Here is a 19,154-nt window from a genome sequence, read left to right as displayed (position 1 = left end):
AAAAAATATTGTGAGAAGAACTCCTACAGTAGTAAAACTGACATAAGCCAACTGTTGAATAAATTTAAACAGAGTAAATCTGATTTCCCAGAGTGTTAGTACTGGTGTTACAGGAAAATCAAAAACAAAAAAACAATAATAACAAAATATTTGCAGTGGCAGCAGCAGGAAGTAATCAGATCCTTTACTTAGACTAAGCCTGAGTTAAAATTCCTAATACCACACTGTAAAAAGTATTAAAAGTAAACATGAAAAAAAGTTTAAAGACATTTAAAAATTAAAATAACTGAAACAAATAAAGTGAAACAAAGCAAGTTTTTTGCATGAAAAATGACTTACACGATAATAAAAATTGTCTGCAATTAATTATCTGATTAATTGACTTATTTTTTCAGCTGTGCTTGAATTTTCCTATGGTTTGTGTGCAAAAATCTTAATTTGCAAAGACGTTATATAATAGTAGTTAAGTAAAAAGTCAGATAAAAGTTCCTCAGATTTGAGGCAACCTCTAGCTCACCCGATAGTGTGCTCCCCATATACTGAGGCCTTTGAAGTGGCCTGGGTTCAATTCCAACCTGTGGCCCTTTGCTGCATGTCAAATGTAAAAAATATTTTGTCTTGCACTGGGCAACAATATGCGGAAAAAAAGATGTTTTTCTCCCATCTTAGTCAGACTGCCTTAACCATACCAAAATGTGTATTACCTAAGATAAAAGCAAAAATAACACTGGTGAATCCCAAAAGTCAATGGGTACAAACAAAAATAACAACAACTCCTGGACAGAAGCAAAACTAAGAGAAGATCTGTTCATGCATTATTTCTTGCAGGAGCAATTTTACAGAATAAGAACGCAAACTATCTTTTAGTTTACTAGAATCTGTAATTACTAGTATTATATTAAACAAAAGCCTGTGTTTACGTTCACTGAGATTCTGATAGCCTCATGATTTTGAATGGAAATAGCGAATGAATATCTGTCAATATGAGACATGTTGTCATTATTTTGAGATAGTGTGATTTTGTCATATTTTGTATTGTTTTATTGTTCCACCTTAATTCAGTTGGGAGTTAGCACCTAATACCAGTAAAACCAGCGAAGACTAGCCAACTCACTGATCATTTCCCATTTAATCTTTTAGAATAATTATTTCTAAAATATATCACCTCTGGAGTCAGCTTGCAGTCTATGAGTGTAACACTTTTCTGTAATGTAAAGTATATAAGTAACATACTGATAATCATGTAGAATGATGACATGTTCTTGATGTCAGCATTCTGTAATTAACAAGATCACGATAGCTGCACTGGTCTTTTCAAACAACTTCAGTACTTCCTGCATATTTAATGGCATGAGTACATTTACTGAGCATTGATACACAGCCTTTGGTAATATGCCACTGTACTCTCTACTGCTGCAGTTAAATCCAGTTATTACGATGACATGTAGAGGTAATCTCATCATATTGTTGCATTTGTATTCACTAATTATTTCCTTCCATTTTAATAAAACATATTTTCACTTGTACGTAATTAACATCTGTGGTGTTGAAAACATGGTAACAGCAGTGTGGGGATGGCCAAAGTGCTATATACCAGTAACAGCATGTTTATGAGAATGCCAATCTGTAGTGGCCCGATATCCAGACCACCTACTTCCTGGAGTATTAACTAGGTTTAATTACATATATGATTTGACTGACGTGACTGTTTGTTTTCCATTTATTATTCAGACTTTGTGTATTTCCATGGAAACAGAGATAACATATGCAATAATCTTTTTATTTTGAGAGCCAACTGCCCCAAAACATGAATACATTTTGATTATACACTTGTTTGTTACTAGATGTATAATGTCATTTGAGCCCTTGAGCCTTGGTTCTCACCACAACACTGTCATGCTCAAATTTTGTTAAAGCACACCCTTGAGTGTAATATTGCTTGATTGAAGCAGAACATTCTTTTAGATAACATGTTGTGAATTTTGGTAATTATGATACTTCTATCTCTTTTCATTATTTTGACTTTTGGATTTTTTAAAAATACAGGTTAAGTTTTTGAGTATGTAGTAATTAACTGTGTATATAGAAAAAATTTCTTGTCAGCAGGTATCTTAGTTGTGACAAGACTGAGCAAGCTGAGCATTTCTGTGTTTATATCTGGTGTATTTATAGTGTGGCCAGCAGATTCAATGAGACTAGAAAATGTGTCTTTTGCTAGGTCATTACCAAGGTTCGACCTGCTTGCTAGCGTAGTAAACTATGTTTCATTGGACATAGGATTCTACTGACATGACTAATTGTTTTCCACTTATTAGTCAGACTGTGTATTTCCATGGATGGGGGGTTCCCACTCCTATTTTTTCTCCAACATTTTAATTTTTAAAGCTAATTGCCCCAAAACATGAATACATTTTTACTATACATTGTTATTTTGTTGGTAATAGTTAAGGGGTAACAATTAATCAACGATTTGCTCAAGCTTGTGAAATTTAATTTATCTACTATTAAAAACAATATCTATTCTCCTGTACATCCTAGCTCTCAGTAGAACTGTTTATTTTAAAGCAGATTTCAATGACAAGCATTCCCAAAAACAGGGTGCGATATAACTAATTTATGACAAGGCGCTCATCTTGGGGTCAATGCAAGATGAAGTGGGCATGGCAAAGAATTGTGTGGGACCATGTCGACCCAAAAAATAAAAATGCCATCCATAAACTCTGCAATTCTGTGTTCAAATACAACATAGCGACGACAACTACACTTTACTACATAATACTTCACTACAAAACATTAATTCAAGTACGCTGGCCAGATCCTCCACATTGTCACAACAGCAATTCACCATCACCTCGTTAGCATGGAAGAACTGAAGTGCACAGCGGGCAGAAAAAAAAAACTGTCAATCTGCACAGTTATGGAGAAAGACATCTGACCAGTATGGTTGGATGACCAAGAATTTTGGGAAAATTATGCATCTGCTTGAACCATCATATAATATCCCATCCCGAGGCACAATCATCTCGCACATCAAGAGCAGGTACACAGAGGCTAAGTTAGCCAACATCGCTAGCAGGGTTATGTTAACAACAGCTGGACTGGATAAATATTGTATTGTTTACTTCACTACTATTATTACCTAACTACTTCCCAAATTTAGATTTTTGCCCAAAAACCATATGAAACTATACAGATGTATCTGAAACAATTTGTCGATTTATTAGAAAATTAATTGGCAACTATTTTTTTTACCATCCTGTGAGTCATGCAAAAAAATCCCAAAAAACACTGTATAGTTTCAGCGTCTTATATATCTGTATGTATGAGGACTTGCTGCTTTCCCTTTTAGTTATTATAATTTATTTAAACCTTTTTGCATGCATACTTTTACTTTTAATACTTCAATACGTTCTCTAGCTACATTTGGTTTGCTTAGGTTTATTTCACAATAGCCTACATAAATTTCACTTCTCCAAAATCTCTTACAACATTTTTTGATGTCACCTCTCATGTGTCAAAGTGTTTGCACATGGTACAAGACCTGTCCTGTATAGTGTTTAGGAGGCTGGTAAGAGCATATATGAATGGTTTAGAATATTTAAAGCATCTGAAGTTGACTCCATATTTTCAATATTTTCTGTTACTGGAATTTTAGAGAAAATATAGGACAAAGTATTGAAAGACAAGTGAACGTTAAGTACAGGAAACATTGTTCATGCAGTTGTGAATGCCTGTTGTCGGCATCTGCAGCAATATACCACTTTTAAAGTATACCGTGATATGAAAGATGATGGTTATCATACTGTGTACATTTGCTTATCTACAAAATTGAAAAAAAAATTAAACTACAGGAAAAACCTCACCTTCATTGTAGCTGTTTTCAATTACACATACTTTCATTAAAACAATTCGATCTTAATTAAAGGGATACAATATTTGTTCACCGAAAAAAACCCTTATGTTTTCATTCCTTTAAGGGTCATTCTGACTGAAATCCGCTCTTAGTTAGACTGCTTAACTCATCCAGCAGCACCACATGACAAGACCTGACTTGATCCTTTTCCCCTAGGTGAAGAGGACAAACTTGTTTCTAGATTGTAAAAAAGCCACTGCTCCACCCCACATGATTAGACCCGGGTGCACTGCGACGTACAATCAACGGTTAACATCCGGTGATGGTCAGCAGCATGTATAAAAATGTATCAACACCAAAAATGATTAATTCATTAGACAGCACTCTCTGCCACCCTTATCAGAATACTAATACAGTGGTGAAGGGATGACATATCTTTGTAGGCCAACCAGAAGTAAGCATCGCACTGGTTCCCTCGTCAAAAACCTTATGGGATTTTTTTAATGGGAATTTCACTTATTGCCAAAAATAAGCTCTGTGACGAACACAAGTTTGCGAGACTTACACATTTTGTTTAGCGTGATAATCTTCGTAGATGAACACCACTTTTGTGTGTTTTGAAGCGTAAAATTAAATCACCAGAAGCAAAAAGCTATTGTTAGGCTAAACACGAACTACATAGCAATTGCACGTATTAAACGTCACCACTACAAACACTGTAAAAACATGGTAAAACACGATCGAAAAATATTATAAACAGATAAATGTACAAGTTCGAGCACGAGACTATAAAGCTGTGACGGTGGACAAGTGTATTTAATGTGTTTCTGTGTCTGCTGTGATGACGTCTAACACTGTAGTCCCATTTAGCCACTTGTTAGCAACTGCCTTTTTTAAGACGAGTAAAACCTTAAAAGTTCAAAAATCTGGTTTAAAATCTGGACATATTTTATGTTGCAGAACAAAACATCTAAATATCTTTAGCCTGTGTTAACCGCAGACCTTATTTAGGGCATTTTACCAAAAACCCATGAAAAAAATCCAAAGATTTTTGGAGAAGGGAACCAGGAGTGCTAAGAGGCTAACGGTCTTCTGCATTATAGGACTCATTACTTCACCACTCTATTGGGGGAATATCTCCAGCATAGTTCCACTGATTTATAGAATCAATGCAAAGTGCACTGAAGCTGTTATGTTGTTCAGTTACTTTATATTATTTTTGAGCCTCATAAACAGGCCAAGTTGATAATGTGGTTGGAAAGAAAGATGGTGGATTGCCTGTCAGTATTTATTTTTATTTTTTTATACTGTCAGCCCCCTCAACCACAAATGCACAAATTCCTCGACCACGTGTAAAATCGAGCAAAGTAAACTGACTTTACTCTTCTTTTCATGTCATTTAACTTAACCATATAACTTGAAACCCTTCCGTACCAGTCAGTGTGTCTATACAAGAGGTAATTTCAGATATCTTTGATTTCAATTTGTTCAATTTAACTCAATTTAAGTACAGGACGGCTTGTGCTTCAGTAACCTGCAAGTCATCATAATGGCCAAAAGCCTCGCTGTAGTGCAGTAAAGATGGTTTATTTTCGTCAGTACAGTGCAGCCTTTCAGTGCAGCATCTAACGACGACCTCATCCCTTTACAACAATACTACTATATTATAGAAGAGCCCCGATGACCAAGGGCGTTGAAGCGTGTGTGTGCGTGTGTATTTAATGTGGTCTTTATCACGAGCAACGTTTTCTATTCCGTAATCCAATGTCAATCATTGTGAGAACAAGTAACACCAGAGGTGGTGCTGAATATGCTTGTTTTTTTTTTGTTTCGATCGTTGTCTCCATCCTAAGAGCATAGACAGACGATGCGAACCATCTCCACAAGTTAGAATTCATAGAAATAGAAGCTGCATGGCGATGCAGCATGTAGGGCACTGTCATACCGAATGCAAGCGTGATGTGCAAACATTCAAGTCATGCAGTTAAATTAATCTGTATTTTCGGCGTTGACAAACAAAGCAAGGACACACTTTACAGCCAGATTTTTGAGTGAAAGCTACAATCATTCTGTCTCGACACAAGAAATAAAGTAAGATATACTACACACACGCGCGCTACTAATAAAGACAGCTGGGTAGCCAACTGCAGTTAATAACTGTTAGCTAGATCAGCTTACCTGCGTCGTCCAGGTGCTGGTCTCTCACTGTAACTGTACGTTAGGGTTGTCTCCGTCGCTTCTCTCGCTAGAAGGTTAACGTTAGCGTCCTGGTGTCTTTGAATCTTTTTCACTGATGAATTTAAATGTCTCACATCCTGCCTGGCCACGCCACATGGCCTGACAACTTGGCTGGGCCGCACAGTCCAATAAGAAAAGAGGCAGGGCTGTCGGATACAGCCACTGATGGAGCCATTCGTTGAACGCCCCGGGACTCACAGAGAGAGAGACAGAAATAATGAGTCGGGGTTACTGGAGTTCATACTGATTCTCCTCATGGCCCCCACTGTCTCTACCGCCGTTCCACCCCACCGGACGACCCTCCCACCTCTCCCTCTGATTGGCTAGTACTCGTAGTATTCGTTGGCTGGATTGGTTGGGTTTAGGCATGAGGCGTGAAGTTGATACGCGTTAGGCTTCGTCATTGAAAGGGTAACAACACCAATCAGGGGTCGATCAAGGCTGAGAAGGCGGGATCGAGCTTTTTGGCACCCTCCGAAACAAACGAGAGCAGACTACAGGGACAGTTACATCATACTAGCGAGGAGCGTCTGTCTACGTGAAGATAAACTTGAAAAGTGTCGCTATACGCACCTGCTGGTCGCCTCATATGACAACTAAACTGCAAATACTAGATGATGGTGTTACAAATGATGGTGTTACAAATGCTCTCTCGAAATTTGATAAACTGTGCAGCTCTTAAGCTAATCCTTTTTATAATATTTCTTTTCTTAAAACTTGCATTTGGAAAGCACCTGACGCCAAGAGCTGTGTTCGAAACGTCCCCTTATTTACTCATTCACTATGCAGTGCGCATTAAATAGTGAACTATATAGGGAATAACCAAACCAGATTTTGGAGGCTAAATTGAATTTTTTCCCCCTGGAAATGTAGGGTACATCGCATGTACCATGGATGTGTTATAGTAAAGTAGGTATGTACACAAATGTGTTGTGCGTTGTGGATATTTCATACTAGTGGATAAAAATTACCAGCTGAGAATTTGAACACCACAACAAAATTGTGATACACTATATAGTGCACTATCTTTGTGATAGGGGACAATTTTAAATGCAGCTAAGGAGATTCCAGAGTCTCAGCTACAGAACATCTCACCTCAGGAACTTCACATATCCTTAGGCTGTTTACAACTTAAACACTGACCCTCTCTGACATGTAGCAATAGAAAAAGCAAACATGCACTTTTAAAATAGGTAGGCTTCAGCACAAAGCAACACATACTTTAAAACGAAATGGGTGTAGCAGCACATGTACTTAAGAGACTCATTGACCTATTATTATAGGATACCGTAGGTCTGTTTTCCAAATGATTAGATATTTCTGTCAAGTGTTTTTGCTGTCTAGTAAATATTTGTGGGGTTTTTTTTGTCTGCTTTTGAGATGCACTGAGGCAAATTCCAATTAATTAATGTTGACATGGCAATAAAATACTGGATCTTGAATGTGATGTGGGCCCAAGTCTGGTAAGACAGCACTGTGGTGCTTTGAGCCAACTGCTCACATCAGCATGCCAATGTTAGTAATAATTGTAGTGTATGTTGATGTTTAGCAGGTATAATGTTTACCATCTTAGTTTAGTGTGTATGAAATTTCAACATCTAAGTAGCATCAAGCATAAAGTACAACTAAGGTTCTAGCTCATATTATTAGTTTTGAGTATATTGGATATAAATAAAAGTGAGGAGCAACACTTTTACCAGATGACTGCACTAGTTGAAAAATTAGGGGTTGGGAGTTTTACCATAAGTGTAAGTGCCATATTCCAGGCATCCTAGTAGATGAGTTGTCAAGATGTTGTGGAGATATGTCAATAATGAATGTCAGCTCATGTTGATGCAAAAAAAAGAAAAAAAAAGTACATCACAGAAATCTTTACTGAGTCCGAGAGACTGTCATTATGTGATTAACATCTCAAGAGCCATGCTGTTGTGCATGGATAAAAACAATTCTAACTGACCTTTAGTTTAACTAAACAGACGAAACCATACCCCAGTCACAGCCTGTTCACCCTGCTGCCATCTGGAAAACGATACAGAAGTATCTGCTGCCGAAGCACCAGACAGCTTCTTTTCCCAGGCTGTGAGACATCAACTCCTCCTTCGATGCCAAAAGATGTAGCAGGATTTAGGAACAGAATCTATTTTTTTCTTAAACAAAATTTTTTTAAAAAGACAAATAAGTCTACCCTGTACCTATTTTGTGACTTTATTTTGTAATATTTTTGTGTATGGGAGTTTGTTTGTCTCATGGCTATTCCAAGGGGGGCACTTTGTAGACCACAAGTTAGATGTGGGGCAATGTTATTTTTCACTGTATTGTCTCAGACTCTGATTTATGTTTTGTGTTTCAGATATCAATATATGAATTTATTTATGATTTTAAAAGGGGGGATTTTACACCCCTCCCACTATCTTGGAGGCTGACGTGGCCAGCATCATCAGGCAGCTTGCACATGGGAGGCTCATTAGCTTGATTACACTTAGCTAGGCCTTCCCAGCTACAAAAGCTGGTCCAGGTGCTGACTCATTTTCTTCCTTCCTCCAGTAGACATCCAACTTGCATTATTTGTTGTGGTTCAGGTGGTTTTGTATGTTTGTTTTTGTATGTCTAAGTTTAATAAATTAGTATTGTCACTAAATCTCTTGTGCGGACTCCGTTCTTGTTACATTCACTGTGCCAGTTTGTGACAGTAATGACCTGGTAACATCTGGTGTTACTGATAAGAATAACTTACGAGTTACTAGTTACTACTACTACTATTTTCCAATAATAATAACAATTATTATTATTATTATTATTATTATTATTATTATTATTATTATTATTATTATTAACAGTCATACCAGATGTTTCAAAAATAGTTTTATTTAATAAAATAAGAAAATATTCATAACATCAGGTAATTACTGTCACAAACTGGCACATAATGATAATATTAATATAATAATAATAATAATAATAATAATAATAATAATAATAATAATAACACCACCAACAACAACAACAACAATAATAATCATCATTATTATTATTGTTGTTGTTGTTGTTGTTGTTGTTTTCGTCATATTCATCAGCAAGTATATTAGGCTTTAATGACCACTTTGGGAATACAATATAGATATGAATAAACTCTTAAACATCTCTCTTCTTTCCCTCTCAACTTTAACGGCAGGCTGTAAATTTTTATCATGTTCATTACACATATCAAAGTATTCTGGATGACATATAAATTGGCCAATCACAGAGCAAGGGTGTGAGGCTTCATCCACTCACAATAGTGGGGATGGTGCTGCTCGGAGATAGGGTGATTAAGAGGCGGGTTCCAAGTGATGACGTAGCCTGGATAGCTCGTCTGACTCACATCTGTGGGCTGACTCCTTGGGGTTACTGGAGTTCACATTTTCACAGAGCATAATGTTCTCAGAAAAGTTTTTTTCCCCTACTGACCTACTGTGGCAGACAGATAAGCCAGAGCACAGTGACCCTGTGATCAATAGTGAAATAGACTAATGGCTAAACAAATGTACCTATTTGTTATTTTATGGATGACAGTTACATTGAATCACACAAAGTAAAACATTTGTATTTTGAATTGATTATTATAGAATTAGTTTTCTCTATAGAGTTTTGTAGACTTTGTAGCTGTAATTTTGTATGTTGTTTAATAGAAATTCATTCCATGGCATGTTTGATATGAAATCATTCCATAGCCTGTGTGCAGAATGACAGAGCAGTGGATTGTGAAATGCAGAGATTTTTTTCTGAATGAGGAAAGTCACCATAAAGATTAATCTGATTTCTGAGACATCAGACAGTTTTAACAGGTAAGAGAGGGCATTTTGCAAAAAACAGCATGAATGAAAGCATTTCAGATGATATATTATACAGTGTATTCCTGTTCATATTAGTCATAAATACAAAAATGATAGTAGTCATCTTGGCGACTTAGTTTCATTTCAAATTATTTTCTAGAGTATTTTACATCTCAATTGGATAGTTGTGGAGAAATGGCAGGAAATGTGTAGGGAGAGAGAATACAGATGATAAACAACAACATCTATACACACAACAACCTGGGGGGGCATTGCAGCTCTTGGTTGGTGCTAAAACCATGAACCACCAGTGCACCCTGTCTTTGGAAGACCACATAAGTAACTTTTTTTTTTTTTTTACTTTTGAGCTCCTTTCCCCTGATGAGTCACATACTTTCATAAGTAGCCACTGAGATCAATCAGTTGACAGACAATTTCACTGACAAATCTTAAGACTACATTTCAAATACAAATGGGAAACAGTAAAAAATAAAGCCCTCAGAAGGACCTTTAAAAATAATTAGATTCAAAACAAAATTTGCCGATTATACTCAATACACTTAAAGCCTTAAAGTCCATGTTTATTCTGGTTCCTTTGCCTGCTCAGACTTGTTCAAAGGAGCAGTAAAACCTAAAAAATGCTCTAACCATAAGTTTTTTTTCTTAAATGTAAAGAAGAATATTGAGTTTTGGTATCTGAAGCATTTCTTGATTTGGTTTGGAATTCCCTTGTTGTTCCCTTCACACCCTTGATAAATTAGGCCATCATGATCAGGAGGAAAGAAGCTACAATTAAATTAAATGTCTAAAAACCTTACTTTTATTAGGCCCTCACTTTCAAAAATCATTTCTTTATAATACGGGTGTTACTTTATGCATTTGTGACAGAAATAATCCTGATGACATCACCAACCAGGGTTATTTCCTCAGACTAGAAAAAGCTATTCCAAAACCATAGAAGATTTTATACAACTGCCTTCACAGGCTGAGTTAGACAGACTGTTGTGTGTGTTTGTGTGTGTGTGTGTGTGTGTGTGTGTGTGTGTGTGTGTGTGAGTGTGTCAGTCCTTAACATTGTAGTTTCTGATCTTACAGATACTGCCAGCTGATCCAGGTCGTCTGGTCTTAACCACGTTTGATGGGGTTTTAGGGTTTTTCTTCTGCTGGGCCTCACTTGCGAGCTGGCTATGGATTGGAGCTCTAATACCATGCACAGTCATCTGGACACCCACAGCACCAGACTCCTCCACCTCCCTCCTGCTCAGCTCACCCTCACCTTTAGGTGCAGACAAGACAGGTGCAATTTTAATGACTGTTAAAGATGACACATTTTCACATACTTCATACATGTTTGCTGGTGTATTTAACTTAGATTAGGTTAAAATTTGTAGCAGTCAGAGAGAGGATTTTATTTTTACTTTGGAATGCTTTCATTTGTTATAAAAATAAAACCACAAAAATAAAAAAAGTGATCAGGATGTGCATCCCAGATAGCAGATTTCAATGAGGACTGATTTTAAATTATTTTGTTATTAACTGCTGCACTTAAGTAAAAAGTTCAGCACATTAACCCATGGTTTCCTATGTGTATTTTGATGCAAAGGGAGGTACAGTATATCAGCGCCATTAACAGAGAGAGTTACGACACTTCTTGATCTTACTGCCACGCAGTCATATGAAGCTCCAAATAGTTCCACCTGCATCCATGTTTTGAATAGTGTCCAGCAGGACAGACAGCAGTGACTATATTTGTAGCAATACTGGGCCCTTACTAACGCATAATGTGCACTGATTACTACATTCACTACACTTACAGACAATGTAGTTTTTATGGGGAGTGGCGGAGAGACAGCAATAATCATTTTTTCTGTTTAATTTTGGAGGGACTATTTCCATAATGTAAAATAAAATTACAGTATATAAAAAAAATCATATTTTCTGGTGCTGCTGTGTGTGTAATTACTCACAACCAGTGGTGTAAATATTTTACTTAAGAGCCTTGTGTTTCTCATGAGACAGCCACGCTACAAACACATTGTGATTTTATAGTATATGATAAATTGCTGTAGATTCAGCCATTAAAGGAGATAAAATGAGCACAACCTCAAACATTTACAGCAATAAATAACTAAGTGCACATTATTTCAGCGGTAACATGAATCCAAAAACATTACATATAAAACAATGAGAATGAACATGTTGTGGCACTATTCTTCTACTAATCAATAGTAGGCTATATTTTGAGTAGGCTATATTTTCCTGATAACACTTACATACCATCATATTAATATCATCACTATATTTACTGTATACAGGCCAATTGTCATATCCACCTACCTTATGTACATATTCCATTCCATTTCATCATAATTTCATAATTTCATAGTTACTCCAGCATCCTTTAGACTCTGAACCACTGCACTATTATATTACTGATAACAGTTTCATTGTGTCAGTTGTTAAGCTTACCTTTATTCAGCTTATTCAGCTTCAGTTGTCCTTGTTTTAGCTATTTGTCAATGTCTGTGTGTACTCTGAGGAAAAACCAGAGTCAAATTTCATGGATGTGTACACACACACACACACTTAGTTGGCCATTGAAGCTGACACGGATACTTATATTGAAGTAAAGGATTTTTAATGCAGGACTTTTACTTGTAATGGATAATTTTCAGAGTATATTAGTAGGCTTCTTTAACTGAATACTTCTTCCACCACTGCTCACATCCTAATGTTATCTTAAGCTAAGGCATTAACATACATACAAAACATGTGAGTATCAATGAATGCCAGTAACTGCTCAACTAAAGCCAAGAAAGAAGTTTGATCAATAGTGTAAAACATATAAGACAACCAGTTGCATTCAACAAAATATTTCATTAAAACATGTCCAGGGAGAGGGTAGATACATTTTCTTGAAAAGATGGTCTTCAAAGAAAACTCAGCCTCTTGTGTCTTAAAACATCTTCAACTATTTAAGTGTCATAAACATCACAAGGCAGTTTAGATGCTACAGACATATCTGACAATTACATGTTCTGTTGTTTTGTGGATCATTTGTTGATAACTGGTTTGCAAGCTCATCAAAGTCAGTCTCTCATGCTTTCACATGTCAGCCCTTTAAAAGAAAAATATGTAATGAGCTACCTGCAGTTCTAATTTTCTTTTTCTTTTTTTAACTGTGAGCTAGTGGAGCTACCACTACCAGTACATGTAATGCGAATCACACATAACTTCTACTAATAATGTTGCATGTGAATATTACTCTAAAATAAATCTAATAAGACGAGGTAAACTCTGTAGGCAAACAAATGCCAAAAATGGCCAATAATATACGGTAAATGAAACATTAGGTCAGCTGATATCCCTGTTCAGGGGTTCTTTTTCAGGAGTTTTTCCTTGGGTGATGTGAGGGTCTAAGGGCAGAGGGATGTCGTACACTGTAAAGCCCTCTGAGGCAAACCATGTTTTGTGATAATGGGCTCTATAAATAAAACTGACTTGACTTGACTTGACTTGACTGATATCGAGTTGGCGAAGTGTTACTAATATGAGTGTTCACTGTAATTAGAATCTAACTACAGTAGCTATAACCTATGATAAACTGTTACTAAAGCAGCTTACATAATAGCAGCATGCATGGTCACCTATGATAAACTGTTACTAAAGCAGCCTACATAATAGCATGCATGGTCAGCTAATACATTAAAATGTCCAAAAATGCAGTGACTTCATTAACTTGCCGGCGAGCATGCCTCAGGATCACTACTGAAAATGAATGGGGGTCAACACTGGAACTATCCACGTTTGGAACTATTAGGAGCTCCATGACACATGACTTCTGTGATTCCCTGATTACAACAGATGTCTATAGGAGAGTCATAACACACTCTTTCAATGGTACTGCAGTATAGAAATGGGAAATGGCTACCTTTCTATCGAAACACCTTTACAAGGTTTTTGCTTCTCATTCACCCATTCACACAACAGTGGCTACCACACATGGTGCTGGCCAGACCATTGAGAACTATTTAGGGTTCAGGGACACTTTGTCATGTGGACCAAAGGAGGTGGAGATCAAACCCCGGATCAGTGGATGACCCACTCCACCTCCTGAGTCAAAGCCACCCTAAGAAGCAGATTTAAAATGTCTAAACATCTTTCTCTTACTCTGTTTGCATATTGCAACTGTACAGTATCTCTTTGCACACCATGAAATGAGAGAAACTTTATCTAATCTTTACTGATACAACTGTTTGATAAACTCTTTCACCCAGTCAGTGCAGTCATGGTGTACTGAAACCTTGTCACAGGTTTGTCTGGTTTCACAATAAGCAGACAGTATGATGCTGATCACTGCATCTGAGTCTGATCTGGCAGCTGCTCTGGTTGAGAAACTGTTCCCTGGAGAGCTGACAGAAACTACAGCCTAAATTGGGCAACAACCCTCCCTTCATCTTCTCTTCACTGATCCAACTTCAGGATGTTTATACTCCTTGGGGTGGTTGGGTATTTAGATAGTGATATTATTTGGACACCCAATAGTTTGATGAAAAACAGGTTGTTGATGTGGTTATTTAATCTCTGTTAATATAAGACTACAGTGATGTGAGGACTTCTTGTATTTCATGATGGGTAAAGATTTTTTATGATTCTGTACGGCTGTACAGAGACATGAGAAAATAAGCAGCTTTACCACCCATAGGGGTCCCCAAACATGCACCGAAAAGAAAATGGCTGAATCCACATGTCCACCTACTAGACTTGTAGACTGAGATTCTGGTGATTTGCACCATGACATGCTACCATCATCACATGGGTGCAAGGTGGATAAAATGCACTGTAGGACAAGGCTGCAATTGTTTACATGGATCTGAATTCAAACTCCTAACCTTTGACCTATCTTGTAACCCAAATAGTTTTCTGAAGGATTCTTAATGGTTCTGATACTAGTAACTTATGCAAGATACGTGCAGGGTCCAATGCATTACATAGTTAGACAATGGTTAGCATACTCACTTTCTTTGAACATTAACATTGTTAATATTATATGCATAACCTTAGCAGAGGTTTTTCTCAATGTAGGTGCTCTATTTTTAGTTGGATGAATACAAACTTTTATAATACTAACCTTTACCTCTTTAAGTCTTCAAACCATAATAAGATTATATGAAACAAATTCTAATTATTAGGTTTATATATAGTCGTCCTCAAAATTATTCATACCCTTTGAAACGAGTGTGTGTTGAACCCAGATGCAGTACACCACAACTCAGTGATTGTTGGTAATGACTTTTATTAATACCAACACTCACGAAGAGCAACTCACAGATATTCAGTCCGTTCTTCGGGCCGTGAGCCCAAACAAAGTCTCTGGGTATCCCACGAAGAGAAGACACGAGGCTTGAATCTACTGTGGCTGGAGAGCAGGAAACCCCGTAGCTCGACGAGCCGACAACACGTGTGGGAGCGTTGTCGGGGACAGGCAGAGGATCCGTGAGCCGGAAAACAGTCCGAAGAACAACGGTAATTGCCGAGGGAGCAGGCAGGAGGATCGTCGTGGTCGAGCGGAGAGGTCTTTGCCAGTGGAGCCGTCAGATTTCCGGAACGCTGGAACGAAGCACGTGGTCGGGGACAGAAGGCAGGTAGGTACACGGGGAGTCAGACACAGAGAGCAGGTCGGGAACAGGCTGGGTCGGCAACGGTAAATCTGGCAGGAAAACGCTGGAGAGTCGTGCATAATGCAGAGGAACAATCTGGCAGTGAATGAATGTGTGGGAGTGTCTTAAATACCGGCCTGATTGGTGATGAGCTGCAGCTGTGAGAGAGCAGGCTGCAGCAGTGGGCGTGGCTTGCCGGAAGAGCAGGTCAGAGGAAGGTGAGTGGAAAAATACTGGCGGTGAGGGGGAGGAGGAGAATGCAGGAACCATGACAGAACCCCCCCAAGGACGGCCCATGACGCCCCAAAACGGGCGGGCGGAGGGGGCCAGGAGGAGGGCTAGAACTCCTCAGACCCCACTGACCCACCTCGCCGCCATCGTCGTCATTGGAAGATGAAGCGTCCCCCAGTCGCGAGGTGGAACCCTCCGGCAAGGATCCCACACCAGACGGCCCAGGAACCGGAGAAGGAGGACGAGCGGAGGCGGAGGACCCCTGTCCAGAGACGGCGCAGGAGGGCTGATCCGGATGGAGACGGTGGAAGTCCTCAACGAGCTGGCCGTCCAGGATCTGCCGGGCCGGGACCCAGGACCGCTCCTCCGGACCGTAACCCTCCCAATCCACGAGTGGAGTCCCCACGCGGGCGCCTGGAACGCAGGAGTCGACGCACCGCAGCTGGCTGCCTTCAGGCGAGCGAGGTGGCTGAGAGGCTGGCTGCAGAGGACACTCCCGAACCGGCTTGACCCTGGAGACGTGGAATGTGGAGTGGACCCTCATGGTGCGAGGCAATTTTAGCCGAACTGCCACAGGGTTGATGACCTTCTCTACGGGGAACGGACCGATGAACTTCGGAGCCAGCTTCCGGGATTCCACCCTCAGTGGGAGAACCTTTGTGGACAACCAGACCTTCTGGCCCACCTGGTAGGAGGGAGCCCGGGAGCGCGACGGTTGTCAGGAGGTGTACCCGACCAGCCGCCTGTAGGGAGAGTAGCTCTGGCCCGCACCAGGTCTGACGGCAGCGACGGATGTAGACCTCCACAGAAGGGTAGGCCGTCTCCTTCTCTTGAGCAGGAAACAGAGGAGGCTCGAACCCATACGCGCACTGGAATGGGGATAGTCCAGTGGCGGAACTGATGAGGGTGTTATGAGCAAACTCCACCCACAAGAGCTGAGACGGTTCCTGGTTCATGCGTTCGGTCTGACCGTTGGACTGGGGGTGATATCCCGAGGACAGGCTGGTAGACGCCCCCAGGAGCCGACAGAACTCTCTCCAAAACGCTGAAGTGAACTGGGGTCCACGATCGGAGACCACATCAGAGGGGATGCCATGAAGCCGGACCACATGCTCCAATAGTAACCCCGCGGTCTCTTTGGCGGAGGGAAGCTTGGGTAAAGGCACAAAATGTGCCATTTTGCTGAATCGGTCTACCACTGTCAGGACTGTTGTGTTGCCACCCGACAGTGGTAGACCAGTAACGAAGTCCAGTGAGATGTGGGACCAGGGGCGATGAGGCACTGGGAGTGGGTGCAGAAGGCCGGCAGGAGCTTGACGTGGCGTCTTGCTTTGGTTACATACTGGACAGGCATTAACAAAGTCTTTAGTGTCTTCGGCCAGGTGGGCCACCAAAACCGCCGCTGCAGAACCTCCCTGATGAAAGTGATCCTCAAGACAGGTGAGGCGCGAGGCGTGGGCCCACTGAAGAACCTCCGACCTGAACTCATCGGGAACGAACAGGCGGTTCTGTGGGCAGGAGCTGGGACCCGGCTGCTCTTCCAACGCTGACAAAATGCGTTCCTCTATCTCCAAGGTGAGGGCAGCTAGGAGACGGGGAGCAGGAAGAATGCTGTCAGGATGGGATGCGGCCTCTTCCTCCTCCAGGAACTGGCGGGACAGAGCGTCGGGCTTGACATTGCGGGAGCCGGGACGATAGGAGAGGGTGAAGGAGAAGCGGGTGAAGAACAGGGCCCAACGGGCCTGGCGAGAGTTCAGTCTCTTGGCGGAGCGGATGTACTCAAGGTTTTTGTGGTCCGTCCAGACGAGGAAGGGAATCTTGGTGCCCTCCAGCCAATGGCGCCACTCCTCCAACGCCAACTTGACCGCCAGTAACTCACGATTGCTGGTGACAGCCGCCGGGAGAAGAATGCACATGGGTGCAACTTCCCATCCACAGCCAAGCGTTGGGAGAGGACAGCTCCCACCCCCACACCCGAGGCGTCAACCTCCACCACGAACTGTCTTTCTGGGTCAGGAATGAGGAGTATGGGGGCAGAGCTGAAGCGTCCCTTGAGGTGTTGGAAGGCTGCCGGCGGCAGGAGACCAGCGGAACAGAACCTGATGAGGTGAGGGCTGTGAGGGGAGCCGCCACTGCGGTTGTATCCGCGAATAAACCGTCTGTAAAAGTTGGCAAACCCCAGGAAACGTTGCAACTGTTTACGAGAGTCCGGAACGGGCCAGGAGGTCACCGCTGAGACCTTATCAGGGTCCATCTCCATATGGTTGTGACCCACGATGTATCCCAGGAAGGAGACAGAGGATGCGTGGAAGTGACACTTCTCCGCCTTTACAAACAGAGAGTTCTTGAGGAGAAGCTGCAGGACCGACTGGACGTGATGGATGTGTTCCTGTCTGGACCGAGAGAAAATCAGGATGTCGTCCAGATAAACGAACACAAACTTATTGAGATAGTCTCTGAGAACGTCGTTGATGAGGGCCTGGAAAACGGCCGGGGCATTAGTGAGACCAAACGGCATCACTAGATATTCATAATGTCCAGTGGGGGTGTTAAAGGCCGTTTTCCACTCATCCCCCTCTCTGATGCGGACCAGATGGTAGGCGTTTCGAAGGTCTAGCTTGGTGAAGATGGTGGCCCCTTGTAACAGTTCAAATGCTGAGGCGATGAGGGGGAGAGGGTAACGGTTCTTAACGGTAATGTCATTCAGCCCCCATAGTCAATGCAAGGTCGTAGAAGAACCATCTTTCTTCCCACGAAGAAAAATCCGCCCTGGCAGGAGATGAGGAGGGACAGATTATGCCACTCAGCCAAAGAGTCATTTATGTAGGGTTCCATGGCTCTCCTCTCGGGAGCAGAGAGGGAGTAGAGACGACCCTTAGGAGGCGCTGACCCGGGCAGGAGGTCAATGGCGCAGTCATAGGGCCGGTGAGGAGGCAGAGAAGTGGCCCTTGACTTGTTGAACACCTCCCTGAAGTCGTTGTATTCGGGCGGCACCCCGGAGAGATCTGGAGCGGAACCGGTCCTGGAGATGGGTCTGGCTGCGTCCGACTGTTGGAGGCAGATCTGTTGGCAAGACGACCCCCACGCCAGGATTGAACCAGTGGACCAGTCAATGTGCGGGTTGTGACGACGGAGCCAGGGGTATCCGAGGATCAGGGGTAAGCTGGGAGACTTCAGGACGTGAAACTGGATGGTGTCGTGGTGTCTCCCAGACAGAAGCATGGAAATGGGGGTGGTCTGATGAGTGACGGTTCCCAGGAGGTGACCATCCAGTGCGCTGGCTGGTAACGGGCGTGGAAGAGGGACCAGCTCTATATCCAGCTGCAATGCGAGGTCCTCGTCGATCAGGTTAACGTCGGC

General features: G+C 41.2%; 2 protein-coding genes across 3 annotated transcripts in view; both read right to left on the bottom strand.

Moving 5' to 3' along the window:
• The window catches only part of fasn (fatty acid synthase), a 91,679-nt gene extending 85,355 nt beyond the window's left edge, over positions 1-6,324 (bottom strand). The window contains exon 1 of the mRNA XM_088070210.1: positions 6,032-6,324. The gene's annotated coding sequence lies outside the window, so the exon portion shown is untranslated. The remainder of the gene's footprint in view (positions 1-6,031) is intronic.
• A 3,415-nt stretch (positions 6,325-9,739) lies between these two features.
• Positions 9,740-19,154, bottom strand: part of ccdc57 (coiled-coil domain containing 57) — a 97,778-nt gene continuing 88,363 nt past the window's right edge. For both annotated transcript variants that reach the window (XM_088070358.1, XM_088070359.1), the window contains one exon: positions 9,740-11,179. In XM_088070358.1, coding sequence (XP_087926484.1) covers positions 10,965-11,179 — 215 coding nt within the window. In that variant the 3' untranslated portion in view covers positions 9,740-10,964. The remainder of the gene's footprint in view (positions 11,180-19,154) is intronic.

Source organism: Plectropomus leopardus, chromosome 19 (assembly GCF_026936395.1).
Source record: "Plectropomus leopardus strain MGB_pleo_1.0 chromosome 19, ASM2693639v1, whole genome shotgun sequence".
Lineage (NCBI taxonomy): Eukaryota > Metazoa > Chordata > Actinopteri > Perciformes > Serranidae > Plectropomus > Plectropomus leopardus.
Note: the sequence above shows the minus strand (reverse complement) of the source record. Positions and strands in the feature narration are given on the sequence as shown.